The sequence below is a fragment of the Mixophyes fleayi genome, chromosome 1 (assembly GCF_038048845.1).
Source record: "Mixophyes fleayi isolate aMixFle1 chromosome 1, aMixFle1.hap1, whole genome shotgun sequence".
Lineage (NCBI taxonomy): Eukaryota > Metazoa > Chordata > Amphibia > Anura > Limnodynastidae > Mixophyes > Mixophyes fleayi.
This window is the reverse complement of record NC_134402.1, coordinates 171,289,828-171,311,498: the sequence shown is the minus strand read 5'-3', so window position 1 is coordinate 171,311,498 and position 21,671 is coordinate 171,289,828. Positions and strand designations below refer to the sequence as shown.

Here is a 21,671-nt window from a genome sequence, read left to right as displayed (position 1 = left end):
TACATATAGTAAATTAGCTGTAGCCTAGTCTTGGGGATAATAATCCTGGTTCTCCCTAAGTATACAGAGGCATCTTTACTGCTCCCCCCACTAATGGCCTCCTGCCTAGTACTAGTGGGAAACGGAACTAGGCTTTTGACCATACTGAACTACTGAGTTCCCATAGCAGCTGGGGTGTAACTTAGCGACCTTCACTGCTCATTCCTACCTCTGTGATAACATGCAAAAAGGAGCACTGAATGGTTTCAGTAAATGCTGCTGCTTAGTAAGATTTAAAATGTCTTTAGTTATTTTGCTTTTAAGTTTTAATTTGACACAATGCTATTTCTTTTATATACATATGTATTGTTTTCTAGCGAAAACCATGGCGCTTACACAAGCACGACTCAATCGAGCAGGTAAATTAACAGCAGCTCTAGGAGACGAACAGGTCCGGTGGAAAGAGAGCATTGCAAGTTTCGAAGAAGAGATCTCGAATGTTATAGGAAATGTTTTCATTGCTGCTGCTTGTGTTGCCTATTTTGGTGCTTTTACAGCTGTTTATAGACAGCTGGTAAGTATGATGTATTTGTTATTGTTTATTTTATATAGAGCTACCTTATTAATCAGCATTGTACATATTATATATTTAATCTTTCACATCAGTCCCTGGTCCATTGGAACTTACAGTCTAAGGGGTATATTTATGAAAGGTAAAAAGCCCTATTGATGGCAAAAAAAGGGTGTTTTTTTGCCTGCGCTAGGCCTTTGTCCTATAGACTACTACTGCTGGCGGAAACCCCCTACCATCAGTAAGTTTTGGGAAATTTCACCAGCGATAGATTCCCATGCCTATTTAACAAGCACAACAGCGGTACATGTACATCTGAGGATGGCGATAACAGAATAAAATTAATGAAAAAATGCTTCATTATATGAATAAAGCATTTTTTCATTTGTCAATAGTATTTTTTTTTTTTTTCATGTTTTTAATCTATTTTAAACTATTTATTTTCCTAAGTGGAACTGAAAAGCTGTTTTTTCAGTCCAACTGAAAATACGTGAACCATCTAGTGATCCCCTGAGACAAGCGTGGCAACGCACTAAGCTAATTCTTGCAGCTCTGGGTCAGTATTACAGGGACAGATGAATATTGCTTGGCTAGGTTGCAGAGATTTTTTATTGCTACCATAAGTGCCGATAAAAAAATCATTCTTATCGCCACTTGTTAAATAGGACACAAAATTCTCTACTACACAAAGACACAAAGTATATGTTTTGCTATATTTGGCAGTTTTGCAGTGCTTTAAAATTACACAGTGTTTGTCTTGTCTGTTGTTTTTCTTTTGCTTATATAAAGCACGTATGCCCTTCATGTGTTGAATTTGTTATGTTTTTAAAGAACTGGGCATATATAATAAATAAATGCAAATGAACATGCTACTGTTTACAGCAATACATAGGAATTAGTATTTTAACTTATTTATTTATTACTTATTTAACTTATTATTCTGTACCATTACCTTAATCATTATGCAGGCTTGTGAAGTATATGCTATAATCAATGTGCTGTAAATTACATTTCCATGTGCCTCTGTTATTTGTGGGGTATTGATGTTGGAAATGCTAATGCCGAAGTAAACATCTTGTGTTTCAGATGCAATATTTACGTTCAGGGTTTTATCCATATATGATTGTCCACATGTTGTTCTGTGTGGTTCTAAAGCATAGATTTACCTGTAGGATAAAATATTTCAAGCTATGTTTTGCCTATAAACAGCCATTTATTGAACTTATATAAAATAAATGCATGCACGAAAACAAAGGGTAGGTAGAGGACTGCTCATGAAAGAGAGTACACTCTAATGGATGCAGGTGACTCAACTCCTTTGTCTTATTGCAATTTAGCTCAGACTGATTTATATCATACTAGACTACTGCCCCAGAATGTCCGGAATACAGCCAGATCTCGTGGGGAATCGTCCCGGGCTCTTGGGAGAGTAGACTACCCTCCCAGTCCCGCCTCTCCTTTTCTTAAAAGGGCGGGGCCTGGGTGACTTTATTGCATTGGGGGTAGGGCCATAAGTATGAGAATCATGTCGTAATTCTCTCCACACTTGACCTTGGAGGGAAGGTCCAAAAATGAGGCAAGTAGGGTTTATGTATACGAGAAGGGATAAATGCTTGAGATCACATGACTAAACATGGGGATGGTTTGAGGCTGCATTGATATATAGCGTATGAATTTTTTTTTTTCCACTTGCACTACTGTTTTTTAAAAAAATTATTAGGATTGCAGATGGGCACCATATATAATTCTCAAAATGCTTTTTTGTTTGGAGAGGGTGAATATTAGAGATTTTTCAGATACTTTGGGTCCTACAATAATATTAATCAAACAACATACATACCATAAATGAGAAGAACATCCACCAAACATGTTGTCTAATTACTTACTTGCAACAAGAAACATATGTAAGTAATACTATTGAACTGTGTTTGGTGTATAGCTCTCCAACTTCAGGGTATCAGAACAAAATAAGTGGTATATATTTATCCCATTTTTACATTATATTACATTACATTTTTGTTTCATACTAAATCAGTAGCACTACCATGTGATTCACGGTGCTTTTCCTCCATAACCCTGAACACAACATGTATTCTCTAAGTAGATTTCTCACTGCAGTCTAATGGCATATATTTACTAATTTTGCATTATTTCTTTAAACTTGCCTATATAAATATACTAAATTGTCCCAAAACATAAGGATTGACATTATTTATTTACTCTTGCTGAAATGCAAATCTTTCAATAAAATGCACACGTTTGCCTATTTTTTCAGCCAGTGTTGGAATGGAAAGTTACACAATTATGTCTGTGCTCTGTTTGGTTAATGAAGCATGTAGTCAGACAAAGAAATCAGTCTTAGTCATGTCAGAATGTCCCTAGGATACTTCTGCTGTTCTGCATTGTGGTTGCAACTCTTGAGGCGCCATTCACAAGCATTAACCATCACCACAGGGGACTAAAAAAAATGCCGAAGTAGCCAAACTGTAACTTATACCTTGCAGAAATGTTACAGATTAATCCTCAGTCTGTCAAGTTTACGTCTGTTTGTTAATAGATATGAGATCATGAATAATACCCACAAGTGATATGATCCTGAGATAGAAAACCATATTAGAAATGAATTCTCAAAGGGCCAGCAACTATGTTTCTAAAGAGAAGCACCCTCAGCTTGTGCTCAATCGCTGCCCAAACTCGATAGGTAACTCTATAATATATTTATGCCATATGTGATCTGCCCTCATCTTGAAATAAAAAAATAAATAATAAAAAAAAAGGAATGAAGCTCAATTCTGGTCCTTAAGTACCCTTAACAGGTAATGTTATAAGAATGTCCTTAATCATTCCCAGATTAATTCATATACTTAGTTTTCCCTCCTGTTGACTCAAGGGAAACTCCTCACTCATAGGACAGAAGCTGAAGTAACTGAAGTAACTGGAGCTCTTTTTAAATCCAGCCAGCAGAAAAACACCACTATATTATACAAGCAAGAAATAGTACACAACCATTACTATATTATACAAGCTAGAAATAGTACACAACCATTACTATATTATACAAGCAAGAAATAGTACACAACCATTACTATATTATACAAGCTAGAAATAGTACACAACCATTACTATATTATACAAGCTAGAAATAGTACACAACCATTACTATATTATACAAGCAAGAAATAGTACACAACCATTACTATATTATACAAGCTAGAAATAGTACACAACCATTACTATATAATACAAGCTAGAAATAGTACACAACCATTACTATATTATACAAGCAAGAAATAGTACACAACCATTACTATATTATACAAGCTAGAAATAGTACACAACCATTACTATATTATACAAGCAAGAAATAGTACACAACCATTACTATATTATACAAGCTAGAAATAGTACACAACCATTACTATATTATACAAGCAAGAAATAGTACACAACCATTACTATATTATACAAGCAAGAAATAGTACACAACCATTACTATATTATACAAGCTAGAAATAGTACACAACCATTACTATATTATACAAGCAAGAAATAGTACACAACCATTACTATATTATACAAGCTAGAAATAGTACACAACCATTACTATATTATACAAGCAAGAAATAGTACACAACCATTACTATATTATACAAGCTAGAAATAGTACACAACCATTACTATATTATACAAGCAAGAAATAGTACACAACCATTCGGGGAAAATTACGATCCCTTTGGCAGGTGTGACAAAGATGACCGTGATGACTGGAATTTGATATCCCTGGTCTAGTTTATGTATGTTTATTCCTGAATTGCAGCCAGCACTCTCAGTTATTCTATAGAGAGTTTTATTGTTAGTTTATCCATATCAATTTAAAAAGTACATTCTAATTTTGTGTCTTACAACTTGTTCTTTAAATGTCCTCTTCTTTGAAATAATCCACTAGCAGTTGTAATGGTATGCCACCGGCTAGACATTCATCTGGTCGACATTCAGAAAGTCGACAACATTAGTTCGACAGTTCAAATGTTGACACTATTATTAGGTTGACTATTGAAATGTAGAAAGTATTATTAGTTCGACAATTTGAATGTAGACAATATTAGGTCAATGATTAAAATGTAGACAGTATTATTAGTTTGACAATTTGAATGTAGACAGTATTATTAGGTCGACAATTCAAATGTAGACAGTATTATTAGTTCGACAGTTTGAATTTAGACAGTATTATTAGGTTGATAATTCAAATGTCGACAGTATTATATGGTTGGGGTTAGGGATAGAGTTAGGGATGGGTTAGGGATAGGCTTAGGTATACGGTTAGGGATATTATTATCTACCTAATAATATGGTCTACATTTGAATTGTCGACCTAATAATACTGTCAATGTTATTACTGTCGACTTTCCAACCTGTCTATATTATGATACAGACCGTATTATGTTGATCATGTAACCATCGAACATATGTATCACAATCATTTTCTCAGGTTTCAAACATAAGTTGCTTTTTATGCCTATGCTTCAATTCTGAAGTATTCTATGTAACTCCCCAATGTTCCAGTTAACTTCACACCATTTACAATGGTGATATGGGTTTTCTTTTTCTATTATTCTTTCCTTTTAGCATCACATGTAAGTGAATGTCATCATTTTGCAGCTGGAAACCCCTATAAGTGCAGGCTGCTGCTAACAGTATATGAAATAACGTAGTTGTATTTTGTGACATACACGTATAAAAGATTTTGTGTGACATTTATATACTGTACTTTGTTCTCAATATATGATATAAATATGTCTGAAATTACAGGTGATGCCCAAAATTATTATTACATGATATATGTATTTATAGTGCATTTAAAAAGTAGGGCAACCACACTGTTGTTAACTTTGTTGTACATTTTATTTATCTCCCCCAAAAATAATCATAAACAATGATAGCAACGTGTCCATCTGTAAGTGAGAAGCTCAGATCCAATATGGCTTACTTGGCTTATAATAGAGGAACATACTTCCATAGACATTAATATTGCAATGGGATACAATGTAACATGTAATATATGCTTTCTTATACCATATTTTTTTGTTTGTTAAATATCTAACCTACATGTTATTGTTTCTAATTCAGCAATGGAAAGCAAATCATTTTGTACATTTAAAAAACACTAAAAAACATTGCAGATTACACCTTTTTTGTTAACCCAAACTGTCATTATACAGTGTACACATAATATATTTATACTGTGTATTTCTTTGTTCAAGCTAATAGACCGTTGGATTAAAACGTGTCAAAAACTTGAGATCCCTATAAGCCCAAATTTTAGCCTGATAAACATTTTGGGCGATGCCTATGAAATTCGCCAGTGGAATACGGATGGTTTGCCACGAGATCTCGTCTCGACTGAAAATGGCATTCTAGTGACACGGGGAAGGCGCTGGCCCCTGATGATTGATCCACAAGATCAGGTATTATGGAGAAATTGATCTCTGAAACATTTTACTGTGTAAAATAGTGCAGGGATGGGAGTTGATAACAAATTACATTTATTTTAGCTGTACCACCACTAAAATTAAAATCTCACAAGGCTGAATTATTGGCTTTGGCTATTCTTTTCATACAATATCTCTACAGTATTCATCTTTCATATCCTTACCATTCTTGTCCAATATTTTACACTTGGCAAATGTAAGAATTAACCATAATGGTTATTGTACTTTTTTTTAACCATTTAATGTCTAGAGTACCTTTCAAGGTCCATGACCACACACAATTTAAGGTTTTTGCTATGTGCTGTTTGAATTTATTTGTTAGGTTATCAGAGTGAATGTATATTGTTCTATGTGACAGGGTTTACTTATGGTAACATTTTAAATTCTAAACATTCTAAATTAGATGAAAATAGTAGAAAAAGTTTACTTTTCCATTATTTTCAAGCAATTAGTACAACTCAAGAAATATGTTCCTTAATGTGTTCCATTAGTTATTTTATTTTTATTAGAATGTCCCTGGATAGGTCAGAATATACATTGAGGTAACCTACAAATTGATTTTTACAACAACAGTAGCTGAAAGCAACAGTTAATTTTTTTTTTACCATAAGCTTATCTGGATCTTCTTAAACCCAATATCTCTTTTCCTGCAAGGGCAGTACAACTTTCTGTATACATTGTATCGTGTTCTATTGAGCACTGTGGAGAAATATTTGAGCAGTCAGCAACCATCCAAATTGTTTGCTGACCGTCTTTATTGAGTTTCCAGCATGTCTTCACTTGGGACAAAGGTGTACGGTCCATGTCCGCAGTGGTAAAAAGGCTGTGGGCTGTCCTTATGGGGTTACTTAACAACATATGAAGAAATTTGAGTTACAAATTAAATTATATTAAATAACATTAAGGCAGAAGGTAACACTAGCCCTCTTAAGACAAGCTTACACTCTAAAAGGTGTATTTTGCAATGGATGTAGGAGAATACTTACAGCAGACTGCAGTTTGGTGCCATTTTAGTTAAATAAATCAAGTAGATGGCAAGATTACAAACATTGGGAATGTTATAAAACACTTTTCTTCTTGTAGGTTAACATTAGTGACCTCTTTCCTGGACAGATATGTATTCAATCTTTACTGTCAATGTTGCTTCAAATATGATGTGAGATAATTAACATTAACATTTTGTATGATAATGACAATATGCTGATAATAGATTGGTTCATAACCCATTGACGTTTATATGGTAGGCCAACCGTTGGATCAGAAACAAAGAAACTAAGAATGGCTTGAAAGTCATTAAGCTGACTGATCCCGGCTTCCTCCGGACACTGGAGAATGCTATAAGACTGGGCCTGCCTGTTTTGTTAGAAGAGGTAAGTACAAACTTAATTTTCATTTTATGGGCCAAATTCTCATTATCCTAGAATAAACTGGCCATGATTTCAAATTAAAGGCCAAAACAGGGCAGTCTTTCATGTATATATGATAAAAAAAACTTTGGTCAATAAGGGTTGTTCTACCAACCAATGGTTGCTTTCCTCTAATGGCTGTTAAAGACAAGTCTGTTTACCCATGGCTTCAGGTTTCTCTCTATATCAATGGCACATGTGTTGCCTCTCTGGATTGAGTTTGTCTGATGTTCCAGATTTGCCACTTAGAACCTAAAACCATATAAAACACACATATGTTGCATGAATCTTTCTCTCCACATATTATTATTATTATTATTATTATTTTCGTTTATTTGTAAGGTGCCACAAGGTTTCCGCAACGCCATACATGGTACAAACAGTAGACTATACAGGGTAAAACAGTACAGAACAATAAACACAAAGTACCAATACTTCAGAAACTCCAGACAGGCAAATACAGTAGAGACGGAGCGGAAGAACAGGTATGGAGACAGGAGGGAAGAGGGGCCCTGCTCATACGAGCTTACATCCTAAGGGAGGGTAAACAAAATCAGGCATAGAAGGGAGCCAGTGAAGCAAAGGGGAGAGAAATGAGGGGCCAGGGTAGAACGAGCAGAAGAGATGAGAGGTTAAGTGGATGGTTGGTAGGCCTTAAGGAACAGGTGAGTTTTATGTGCTCGTTTGAAGGAGCACAGATTGGGTGAGAGACGGATGGAGTGAGGGAGGTCGTTCCAGTTAAGGGGGGCAGCGCGGAAGAAGTCTTGGATTCTAGAGTGGGAAGAGGTGATCAGAGTGGAGGAGAGGAGGCGATCATTGGCCGAGCACAGGGAGCAGGCGGGAGTGTGAATGGAGAGGAGGTTAGAGATATAAGGGGCAATAGACTGAGAGACAGCCTTGTAAGTGGTGGTAAGTAGTTTGAAAAGGATTCTGTAGGAGAAGGAGAGCCAGTGTAAGGCAAGACAGAGGGGAGGCGGAGGAGGAACGGCGTGAGAGGAATATGAGTCTTGCAGCCGCATTGAGTACAGAGCGGAGGGGGGCGAGGTGGGAGCGGGGGAGGTCAGTAAGGAGGAGGTTGCAGTAATCGAGGCGGGAGATGATGAAAGCATGGACGATAGTTTTGGTGGCATCTTAAGAGACGGATGCGGGCAATGTTACGGAGTTGGAAGCGACAGGCTTGGGTGAGGGATTGAATGTGGGGGGCAAAAGAGAGAGAGGAGTCAAGAGTGACTCCCAGACAGCGGAGTTGGGTGACAGAGGAGATAGTGGAGTTGTTAACAATGATAGAGAGGTCATGGTGGGATGGAAGTCTGGGTGGGGGAAAGACAATGAGTTCAGTTTTGGAGATGTTAATTTTAAGAAAGCGTGAAGACATCCAGGAGGAGATGGCTGAGAGGCAGTCAGTTACACGAGAGAGGAGGGAGGAGGAAAGATCAGGAGAAGAGATGTAGAGTTGAATATGATCAGGATAAAGGTGATACTAAAGACCGAAGGAGGAGATGAGAGCACCAAGGGAGGAAGTATAGAGCGAAAAGAGTAAAGGGCCGAGAACAGAGCCCTAAGGGACTCCTACACGGAGAGGGGAGGGGGTGGAGGAAGAACCAGACGTGAATACAGATAAGGAGCGGTTAGCAAGGTATGAGGTGAACCAGGCATGGACAAAACCAGAGAGGCTCGAGAGAGAGAAGAGTTTGCAGCAGGAGGGGGTGATCCACGGTGTCAAAGGCCGCAGAGAGGTCGAGGAGGATGAGTATGGAGAAGTGATCCTTGGATTTGGCTGATAGGAGATCGTTAGTAACTTTAGCCAGGGCTGTTTCGGTGGAGTTAAGGGGGCGGTAGCCAGATTGGAGAGGGTCAAGGAGAGACATATGACCCCCCTGGAGAACATTAACACCCTCAGTGCTGTAGATCAATAAGGAGATCTGTGCTGATGGAGCCGCTGTTGTGGGGTGTAGGGTCAGCTTGGCGATTCGTTAGTCAGCTTTTCTAAATTTCAGTTTCCATGAGAGTGTGGCTCATTAAAAACATGGGCAATTGGTAACTACATGAGAATATAATGTGCAAAAGTGCAGTCCTGAAGCAGAAAACCTATTAAGAAGAAGTAGATTTTTATTATTCATGTATTGTATTTAGGGATGTGCACCGGCTACTTTTGGTGTCTCGTGTTTTGTGTTTTGGGTTCGGATTTGCTTGATATTTTGGGTTCGGATTTTTTTCGCAAAACACCTGTCGAAAGGTTTTGGTTTGGATTTAAGGTTTTGGATTCGGATTTATTTTGAAAAAAGCATAAAAAGTTCCAAAATCAAGTTTTTGGGCTTATTTTCACTCCTACACTATTATTAACCTCAATAACATTCAATAACAATCATTTCCACTAATTTCCACTCTATTTTGAACACCCTCACACCTCACAATATTGTTTTTAGTCCAAAATGTTTCACCGAGGTAGCTTTCTGGACTGCATAGTGGAGTGGTCCCGGTACCCAATTTGGTACCGGGGCCACAATATATCACCCTCAACTGGTCTCAATTCCACCAAAAAAGTATCTGGACTGCGTAGTGGAGTGGTCCCCACAATATAAAAAAACACTCAACTGGTCTGAATTCCACCAAAAAATTATCTGGACTGCGTAGTGGAGTGGTCCCCACAATATAATAAAAAAACCCTCAACTGGTCTGAATTCCACCAAAAAAGTACCTGGACTGCGTAGTGGAGTGGTCCCCACAATATAATAAAAAAAACCCAATTGTTCTGAATTCCACCAAACAAGTATCTGGACTGCGTAGTGGAGTGGCCCCGGTACCCAATTTGATACCGGGGCCACAATATAATAAAAAAAACCTCAATTGTTCTGAATTCCACCAAACAAGTATCTGGACTGCGTAGTGGAGTGGTCCCCACAATATAATAAAAAAACCCTCAACTGGTCTTAATTCCACCAAAAAAGTATCTGGACTGCGTAGTGGAGTGGTCCCCACAATATAATAAAAAACCCCCAATTGTTCTGAATTCCACCAAACAAGTATCTGGACTGCGTAGTGGAGTGGCCCCGGTACCCAATTTGATACCGGGGCCACAATATAATAAAAAAAACCTCAATTGTTCTGAATTCCACCAAACAAGTATCTGGACTGCGTAGTGGAGTGGTCCCCACAATATAATAAAAAACCCCTCAACTGGTCTTAATTCCACCAAAAAAGTATCTGGACTGCGTAGTGGAGTGGTCCCCACAATATAATAAAAAAAAAACAATTGTTCTGAATTCCACCAAACAAGTATCTGGACTGCGTAGTGGAGTGGCCCCGGTACCCAATTTGATACCGGGGCCACAATATAATAAAAAAAACCTCAACTGGTCTGAATTCCACCAAAAAAGTATCTGGACTGCGTAGTGGAGTGGTCCCCACAATATAATAAAAAAACCCTCAACTGGTCTGAATTCCAGGGAACAGATGGCGAACACCGGATGGACATCTAAAACCAACATAGCAGTTAAGGGCGCAGTTCCTCTTTTTTGTGACTGCACAAACAATTAACGTAGTAATAGAAATTACGTTTTTTTTTTTGTTTTAAATATAGAAAGAAAGAAGGTAGTACTAGAAATGGCAGTTATTCGAATCCCCAGGAGAGTCTAAGTGGGGTGAGCCACAGAGAGATTATTTCCCTCAGTTTCTCTAACAGGTTGTCAGTGTTGTGCCTCTTCTTAAAACCTGTGATACATAATTACACACACTCGGCAAAGCTTTTACAAATTATCTGCGGCACAGGAGAGTACCACTGGACTGTACTTTAATAGCAGTACCTATTATTTTTGGGTACAGCAACAGTGAATGATCGTAGTTAGACTTTTAAATAGCAGTACAAACTAGATTTTTTAAAATTTTGTAATATTTTTTTCCAATTATTTTTGGAAATTTTTTTATTTATTTTTTTATTTTTTTTTAAATTAATTTTTTAGAATTTTTTTTATAAATTTAAATTTGTTTTTTTAGAACTTTTGGATAACTTGGAAATAACAATGCCCTTAGCAGAACAGACCACAGGAAATACAGAAAGAAAGAAGGTAGCAATAGAAATGGCAGTTCCTCTTTTTTGGAACTGCACAAACAGTGATGAAAATGAAGGTGGAGCTGGTGGCATGTCACGGTCCTCTTCAGAGGACAATCTCCTGACCAGCAGGTCTTTGCACCGCTGTAGACTTGTGTCCGCCGGAAACAGAGACACAACATACGCTTTAAACCGAGGATCGAGAACGGTGGCCAGAATGTATTCCTCTGACTTTAAAAGACTGACCACCCTCGGATCCTGGCAAAGCGTACGAAGGGCTTCATCCACAAGAGCTACATGCTTGGTGGAATCGTAATGGTGTACCAGCTCCTCCCTCACTTTCTCCAGCTGCTTCTGCAAAAGCCTGATCAGGAGAATCACCTGACTCAAGCTGGCAGTGTCGGAACTGACTTCTCGTGTGGCAAGTTCAAATGGCTACAGAACCTTGCACAACACGGAAATCATTCTCCAGTGCGCTTGACTCGGGCGCATCCCCACTCCTTTTCCTATGTCGTAGGTGGCTGTGTAGGCTTGAATGGCCTTTTGATGCTCCTCCATCCTCTGCAGCATATAGAGGGTGGAGTTGTAGCACGTCACTACCTCTTGTTAATTTAGATTGCTAGGCTTGTAAATACTTTGAAGATAAAAAAAGCAGACTGCACAGACTGTGGAGCTAGAAAGTGAAATTAAATGGACCACGTTACTTTGGTAGCTATCTATACCCCCCCCCCCCCCCCCGCCCTACACTTGTAGTTGAATATAAAAAAAGCAGCCTGCATGGAGTGTAGAACTAGAAATTCAAATATACAAAGAAATGGACAAAGGCAGTTTGGTATCTGTCTGCATCAGATCCCCTCTCCACTAGGAGTAAAATAGAAAACTATTCAGCCGTTATATAATCTAGAATATAAATAGAAATTGAGAAAGACAATTTGGTATCTGTCTGCATCATAATCATCAACATCCTCCTCAGCGCCAGCTACATCAATATCCTCCTCCCGGTGTTCAACATTCACACCTTCATTAGCCAAATCTGTAACTGGACTGTGGGTGATCCTTCCAGCATATGCAGAGGGCGTGCTGCAAATGGTGGAAGGAGCCACCTCTTCCCGTACAGTGATGGGAAGGTCAGGCTTCGCAACCACCAACACCCTTGGACTCTCTTTAGAAGGCAAAGTTGTTTGCTGTGTTGTTGCTGACAGCATAACTCTCTTCAAATTTTTGTAGGGGGGGGGAGGAGGGCTTAGTTCCTTGGGTGAAGCTGAACCACTAGTCATGAACACGGGCCAGGGCCTAATCCGTTCCTTGCCACTGCGTGTCGTAAATGGCATATTGCCAACTTTACGTTTCTCCTCAGATGATTTTAAGTTTCTCTTTTTGCTACTTTTACTGAACTTGGGCTTTTTGGATTTTACATGCCCTGCACTAGGAGATTGGGCATCGGGCTTGCCAGACGACGTTGATGGCATTTCATCGTCTATGTCATGACTAGTGGCAGCAGCTTCAGCATTAGGAGGAAGTGGGTCTTGATCTTTCCCTACTTTATCCTCCAAATTTTTGTTCTGCATTATATGTAGCACAAGAGAGTGTACCCCGAAGCCGCACACACTCGGCAAAGCCTTTAAAAATTATATGCGGCACAGGAGAGTACCACTGGACTGGAGTTATACAGCAGTACCACTGGACTTATACTGCAGAATGAGTGAAATTTGTAATATGGCAGTAACAACAATGGACTTATACTGCAGAATGAGTGAACTTTGTAATATTGCAGTACCACTGGACTTATACTGCAGAATGAGTGAACTTTGTAATATTGCAGTACCAATGGACTTATACTGCAGAATGAGTGAACTTTGTAATATTGCAGTACCACTGGACTTATACTGCAGAATGAGTGAACTTTGTAATATTGCAGTACCAATGGACTTATACTGCAGAATGAGTGAACTTTGTAATATAGCAGTACCACTGGACTTATACTGCAGAATCAGTGAAATTTGTAATATGGCAGTAACAACAATGGACTTGTACTGCAGAATGAGTGAACTTTGTAATATTGCAGTACCACTGGACTTATACTGCAGAATGAGTGAACTTTGTAATATTGCAGTACCACTGGACTTATACTGCAGAATGAGTGAACTTTGTAATATTGCAGTACCACTGGACTTATACTGCAGAATGAGTGAACTTTGTAATATTGCAGTACCACTGGACTTATACTGCAGAATGAGTGAACTTTGTAATATTGCAGTACCACTGGACTTATACTGCAGAATGAGTGAACTTTGTAATATTGCAGTACCAATGGACTTATACTGCAGAATGAGTGAACTTTGTAATATTGCAGTACCACTGGACTTATACTGCAGAATGAGTGAACTTTGTAATATTGCAGTACCACTGGACTTATACTGCAGAATGAGTGAACTTTGTAATATAGCAGTACCACTGGACTTATACTGCAGAATAAGTGAACTTTGTAATATTGCAGTACCAATGGACTTATACTGCAGAATGAGTGAACTTTGTAATATTGCAGTACCACTGGACTTATACTGCAGAATGAGTGAACTTTGTAATATTGCAGTACCAATGGACTTATACTGCAGAATGAGTGAACTTTGTAATATAGCAGTACCACTGGACTTATACTGCAGAATGAGTGAACTTTGTAATATAGCAGTACCACTGGACTTATACTGCAGAATCAGTGAAATTTGTAATATGGCAGTAACAACAATGGACTTGTACTGCAGAATGAGTGAACTTTGTAATATTGCAGTACCACTGGACTTATACTGCAGAATGAGTGAACTTTGTTATATTGCAGTACCAATGGACTTATACTGCAGAATGAGTGAACTTTGTAATATTGCCGTACCACTGGACTTATACTGCAGAATGAGTGAACTTTGTAATATTGCAGTACCAATGGACTTATACTGCAAAATGAGTGAACTTTGTAATATAGCAGTACCAATGGACTTATACTGCATGATTGTTTTGGGATATTTTTTTTTTTTTATAATTACTTTTTTTGTTATTTTTTTATAAGTTTCTTTGAAATTTTTTATAATTTGGGAATAATGGGGAAATAACAATGCCCTTAGAAGGACAGAGCACAGGACACAGCACCACTGGACTGAAATAAACAGGACACAGCACAGGACCCAGCAGCACCACTGAACTCAGAAGGACAGAGCCCAGGACACAGCACCACTGGACTGAACAGGACACAGCACAGGACCCAGCAGCACCAATGAACTCAGAAGGACAGAGCACAGGACACAACACCACTGGACTGAGCACAGCACAGCACAGCACAGCACAGAACTTAACTGAACAGCACAGAACTTAACTGAACAGCACGAGATATAGAAGGACAGAGGACCACCTAACACACCCTCCCTCTACCCTGATCAATGCCCGAGTGAAGATGGCGGCGACTAGCGGGGAATTTATAGGATCCTAGTATCGCGAGATCCGACAGCGTGATTATGACTCAGAGCCTCGGTTTCAGTTTTGCAATTGGCGGGAATACCCGGATCTGTCTCGGATCCGGCTCGGTTCCGCATTGTTCGGGTGGGCTCGGATTTCAGAAATCCGAGTGCGCTCATCTCTAATTGTATTTAACAAAGAAAGACAGCTTACTGAAATGTGCTAAAAAGCAATATGCGAAATTCATCCCTTCTACAAATACAGGAGATAACACTGAGATCTGCGTTCATGGTGTACATTCTACATCAGTCTTGGTTGATGTACCTTTATGTTTTTTACCATTAAAGACTTTTATGATTTCAATCAGTAAACAAAGGCTTGTTTCAGTAAGAGTCCAGTGTGCTTCTTTCATTTCATGCCTTTGTCATTCACAAGATACTACTTATCAGTCAACCAAACCTTCCTCTTTCACATTGGTTCTTCACTGAAGTGGATCTCATAAAATCCCTGGATAACAAATACCGTATATACTCGTGTATAAGCCGAGTTTTTCAGCACATTTTTTTATGCTGAAAAAGCCCCCCTCGGTTTATACACGGGTGAACTTACCTGGTCTCTGTTTCCTCAGCTCTTCAGTTCCGCAGTGGAACGCATGTGCGTTCCACCGACAGGAAGTTCGGCACAAATGCCGAACTTCCTGTCATTGGAACGCACATGCGTTCCACTGCGGAACTGAAGAGCTGAGGGAACGGAGACCAGGTAAGTTCGTTCTCTCTCCCTCACTCGCTCCCTCCCTACCTCTCTCCCCCTCCAATACTAACATAACGTGATTTCCCTATTCTTTGGGGGTGAATTTGGGGGTGAATTTGGGGGTGAATTTCAGATATGGCATTTGCTGGGTCTCATAATACATTATTATTCAGGATACCGTACATTGATGGTTCTAATTTATACGATTCATTTATAAAACAGTTTTTTTTAAATTAAATCAATAAAGTAGAGTAACAAATCAGGGTGTGTGGAAATATTAATGCACACATATATAAAGATATTTATTGACAGTGTCCCCCTGCACCCAATTTTGAAATGTGTCAGGGCTTCACTAAAATGCCAAGCTTATATCAGGACCATAAAGCCATATTTATGGAGCAGTTGTGAAAAAATGGCAAACAAACTGTGTATTTTTTTTTTAAATTGATGCTGGGTGTCACACCTACAAGACCACGTTCAAAATCAGTCCTGCTTTTTCTAGATATGCTCCCAAAGCTGGTTGTTTTCATGCCTGCTTTCTGCAAGATAGGGAACAGACAGCATGCCAGCAAGTATCAACTCTGTGTTTCAGCAATAATAGTTCAATAATTTCTTCTGTGTACCAAGAAATATTCTCTGATTCATTTTTAAAGAAAGAAAGGTGCATATGTCCAAAGAACCAGTCAGATTAAAAATACATGAATCATTCAGTAGCTAATCAATCAAAAACACACATGATATAAAAATGTGTAAAATAAAAATGCATATACAGATGTAAATAAAAAACATAATAATGAATAAATCTACAAAAATTACCAGTAGCTGCTGCATTTCCCACCCTAGGCTTATACTCGAGTCAATAAGTTTTCCCAGTTTTTTGAGGTAAAATTAGGTGCCTCGGCTTATATTCGGGTCGACTTATACTCGAGTATATACGGTATATTGCATAGAACAGCATTGATAAGATATAAAGCAATTTCCAGAAATCGTACTTCTTAGAAGTGGAATTAGTATTCTGTGTCTTGCACACACACTTTCTACTTGATTAGAATTTATTTTTGACATTGTTTACTTTTGAAAACTACCTAATTTTGATGTTATTTTTCCATTATTCAGATACACAGTACAAGTGTCTCTATTTACATTTTTCCCTCAAACTATTATTGTTCGATAGAAATTGTATACTATTAAATTGGATCTAACTAACAAATCCTATCACCAATGTGCACTTTTAATTTATTACCTACAACCTTCCATTTTTTTTTATTTTACATATTCTTGTATTTTACTGTAATTGATTAATGTTGCTTTTTTATAAAATGGTGTGCGCAGTTATTGTGAAATATATCCATTCATACAACCTAAACCCAGTATATACAACATTAAAATAGATTTAATACAGAAATAATACTCCATTTTTGAATTATATAAAAAATGAACAGTAAAAATGCTATTTGTAAAGCCAACCATTCCCATTCAGATCAAAGTTCTTGGCCTTTGTCGCACATCAGGCCAATTGTAGCAAAATTGACTATGGTAGAGATCTGGGATGTACAACATGAAAAATAGTACTGTGCACTGTGCTCAAAATGAAAAAAATTACGCTGTCAGCTACCATACAAGCATACAAAGAAGGCCAGTAATAGCTAAGCTTTACAGAAACCCCTCACTAGGGAAAGGGCCACTCTCTACAACTCCCGTTATTAGACCTTGTGTCGTTTTGAAATATAGTAGCTGACATATTTTCAGAACAGTAGAGGCCCAATCTGCCATTTATGTTCTACTTATATTCAACTGTAATAGCTAGGAGTTACTGGTTGAATTTACGATGCAGTAACTATGAAGTTACTGTATGCTAAAGATATATATTGACTTTGTTTGTGATATGGTGGAAGTCTAGATTCACTAAAGACAAAGATCCATTCAACATGGCATTTCCAGAACTTATGATTCTGCACTTACAATTGGTGTTATTGAGGGTAAGAAATATTGTTTCTGAAGTGTGTAATATAGCAGATATCAAACTTAAAGTTTGCAGGCTGATTTATAATTAGTCATAGAAATAAACTAATTATGAATCTTCTGAATCCACACAAATTTCAAGGAGAAATACTTATGAAAACATTGCCGGTTTGCAGGTTCCAAGGAACATACATGGAGAATTCAGAGAATATACATGGAGAATGAGCCCAACACCACACTTGCTAATATGTGTGTGTTGAAATGTTGGTTTAATCATTTCTCCTAATGACCCTCTTGTCATATATCTCACAACTCCAAAGTTCATTCAGTATAAGTAAATACATGCAGCAATTATTTTTCCCACTATAACTTGTAATCTTTTGTACCACTTCCTGGTTGCTCTTAACCCACCCACTGAATATACATGTGCACATCTGGTTATTTCCATGCTTCCATGTTCCATCCTGTGTGCGATAGTTTTGTTAAAGAAACAAAGTGAATATGAGCCAGAGAATTCTTGAAAGTATGTTTATTATGATAAATTGCTCTGTTAGTATTGGTCCTTTTCACTCTGCCATTATAGAAAGTAATGATCAAAATGGTCAATGAGTGCTCAAGGAATATACTGGTAAAAAAAACATTCACAGCAAATGTCTCTGACTCACTTAGAGTCATCCTTCAGCGCTCAGAAGAGGTAAAAACCCCTGTGGGGGAAACCTCTTGGGAAACCATGGCTGAAAAGATGTCTCTTTCCTCTGAGCATTAAGTGGCTGTGCAGAGAGGCCTGAAAACTTATAGCCTGTAGTGTAAGTAAAAATCTAGTATCACAAAACTTACCTGCTCCACACTCCTGCACTGCTGATTCCTCTCTGCCTCTATGTACAGCTCAGCACTTTCTGGATCGGGCAGTCACATGACTGTGGCTGTTAGGCATATACTGTACAATCTGCAGAGCATATAAGGCTCACTTTGACACTGCAGCTATGTCAGAGCAACAAGGTACCACTTGGTGTCTGGCTCTCCCTGTGTACACTTGTGCTACATTCTGGTGTTTCCCTGTGTATGGCCTATTGGCTTGTTAGACCTCTGCTTCTGGACATCCATTCTGCTGCCTGTGCTCCTGTGTATCTGACCCGTCTATACATACTGACCACGCTGCTATCTTTACTCCAGTGTATCTGACCCGGTGTGTCTTTGATTACCATTTCAGACTCTCCTGTGTACGGTGTCTCTTCAGTGTATCCGACCCGGTGTTTCACTGATTAAGTCCTAGGGTTCTTTTGTGCTGTATCTTCAGCTAATTAATCCTACTTGCCTCGCTGTACATCTCTATCACTACAGAGTCTGCTCTCCTTGATCCATCCTTAGGTCTCCTACCAACCAGCCATCACCTGGCATGTCAGAAGGCTAACCTAAGGGCCGCGACCTGTGAACCTCCAGCAGCAAACCCCATCCCTCCTTGCGGCGGTACCTGCCTGGGGGCTCGGGGCAGCTCCTGAGGTCTATAGTTAAAAATAAATACATTTAAACATACTTTTTTTTTTGCTTGCGGTTGTCGAGTGCAGAGGTGATTGGTAGTGGCTAAATCCCCTTCAGCTAAGGTACCTTCAGACGCCACTGTGACAGATCACCAGGTCATGTGACTGCAGCGATCACATGGTACTCAGTGCGGGCAGGCTGCTGCATATCTTCCCGTCCTGTGTGCTATGCAGCAGAGAATAAGGTAAGTAGAAGGGGTGCTGGAGAGGGGGCATGTGTGACTAAAGGTGCTGGAGAGGGGGCATGTGTGACTAGAGGTGCTGGAGAGGGGGTATATGTGACTAACGGTGCTGGGCAGAGATGGGCATGTGTGACTAAAGGTGCTGGAGAGGGGGCATGTGTGACTAAATGTGCTGGACAGAGAGGGGGCATGTGTGACTAGAGCTGGGGGGTATGTGTGATTAAAGCATGTGGACAGAGGGGGCATGTCTGAGTAATGCATTTTTCTGTAGGAGGGTGGCGTAGTGCTTTTCACCTGCTAGACACGCCCCCAATGATGCACAGCCAGGCCCCCAATGGTATAGCCACACCCCGCACGGCGGCGTATGAGTCTACATGCTAATCACTTATAGGGGGCCCCATAAAGTTGCTGTACCGTGGCCCAAAAATCCTCTTGGTCCTGTGCGGCAGTTCTTGGTGAAGACCAGGGGGTTCATTAGACTCCAGGCCTTGGGAAGTCCTGTGCTAACTCTGACTGATAGAAATTCCCCATGAACGTAACACTTAGATGTGGTAGGAGCTGGCATGGCTCTGATTGACGGTGGTTCCCTGCTTTAGCTGCTTGCGGGTCTGCCGATCAGTTAAATGACTGCAATACTGTTACTGGTCTTGGGAGGCTCACTACATAGGAGCGTTTTGATTGGATTATGAGCATTTAAAAAGCAGGGAGCGCAAAGCCTCCTGTCAGTGATAGCGTCCATGCAGTGAGCTACACAGCATTGTCCCTTCTGATCCTACTTCTATTTTTTTCTATTCCCCTGGCTGCTGACCTCTACTTTATTTCTGTTGCTTTCCTGTGTGCTGCCTCTCTTGAACTTTGGCTAATTTACTGGATTCTCCTTGCTGGTAAACCACCATTACCTTTGGCTTGTCTAACAGGTTGTGAAACTATTGCTCACTTCCTGCCCCTATTGCTGCCATGGCAAATAAGGGAGCCAAATTAACGGTATGGTGTCCTCAGACCCTAAGTTTCGTTGCTCTGAAGAAAACCTTCAATACTGCACCATTGCTTCGTCATCCCAATACAGACTTACCTTTCATTATCTAGATGGACAACTCTGACATGGGTGCAGGGGCAGACCCAGTTGATGAAAAACGGCATCCCTTTGCCTTTTTTTCTAATAAATTTTCACACTGCTGAATCCAGTTGAGGTGTTGGGAATTGTGAGCTTCTTGCCATCAAGTGGGCCTTTCAGGAGTGGAGGCATTGGTTGGAGGGAGTTAACCATGTAATAACCATGTTCATTGATCACAAAAATGTATAATTAATTGAATTCCCCCAAAAAATTTACTTCTGACAAGCTCATCGGGCTTTGTTCTTTTCCCGATTCAACTTTGTCATCACCTACAGAACAGGTTCTAAGAATATTAAAGTTGAAGCTTTGTCTAGAAGCTTGTTTCCAAATAACAATAAACTCCACTTAGCACATCAATCATACCACTATTGCTAATTTTAGCAGGTCTTATTCAGGATCTCTCATTCCAGTTACAATGGGTCCAAGATCAAGTTCCTGCGGAAAATTCTGCACATCTGTTTTATGTGCCAGAAGCATTAAAAAATACGGAACTCGCTGAAATCTATCCAAATAGGCCTCCGGTCTTCCCAGGCAACCTGGTATTTCCAAGATACTTAACCTTTAGTATGGCAGCCCACCTTTAAGCAAGATGTCAAGGAATTTATCCTCTCCTGTGAAGTGTGTGCTAACAATAAGAGTGCTAGGAATGTACCTGCAGGTCAACTCATGTCTCTCCCTGTTGTCGGTATACCTTGGACCACATTTCCATGAACTTAATGTTAATTTGCCAGTATCCTCCAGGCACAATACAATCTGGGTCATTGTCGACCAATTCAGTAAAATGGCCCATTTTGTTCCACTAACTAGGCTTCCCACAGCCAGGTCTCTGGCTTCTCTTTTTGTCCAGCATGTCTGTAGGCTTCATGGACTACTTCCAATATAATTTCAGACAGAGGATCTCAGTTTGTTGCTCAATTTTCTGTTCACTGCTGGCCATTGATTGAGTCTGCCTATCATTCTCCATCTAATGGCCAAACGGAGATGGTGAATCAGTCCCTGGAGCAATATTTGAGATGTTACATTTTCAACTTACACAACAACTGGGTGGAATTTTTACACTGAGCTGTGTTATTGTTTACATCCTAGAGGCAACTTTATGTCTAATCTTCCCTTCCAATTTCCAGATGTAAGATCTACATGGTTATGTTTCAGGTCCACCTGGATGAAGGTCTATGCAACTTTATTACA

At 39.3% G+C, this 21,671-nt stretch overlaps 1 protein-coding gene across 1 annotated transcript in view; it reads left to right on the top strand.

The window, feature by feature from the left end:
- The window catches only part of DNAH6 (dynein axonemal heavy chain 6), a 218,960-nt gene that overhangs the window by 130,748 nt on the left and 66,541 nt on the right, over positions 1-21,671 (top strand). Inside the window, exons 53-55 of the mRNA XM_075199102.1 lie at positions 357-553; positions 5,812-6,015; positions 7,284-7,409. Coding sequence (XP_075055203.1) covers positions 357-553; positions 5,812-6,015; positions 7,284-7,409 — 527 coding nt within the window. The remainder of the gene's footprint in view (positions 1-356; positions 554-5,811; positions 6,016-7,283; positions 7,410-21,671) is intronic.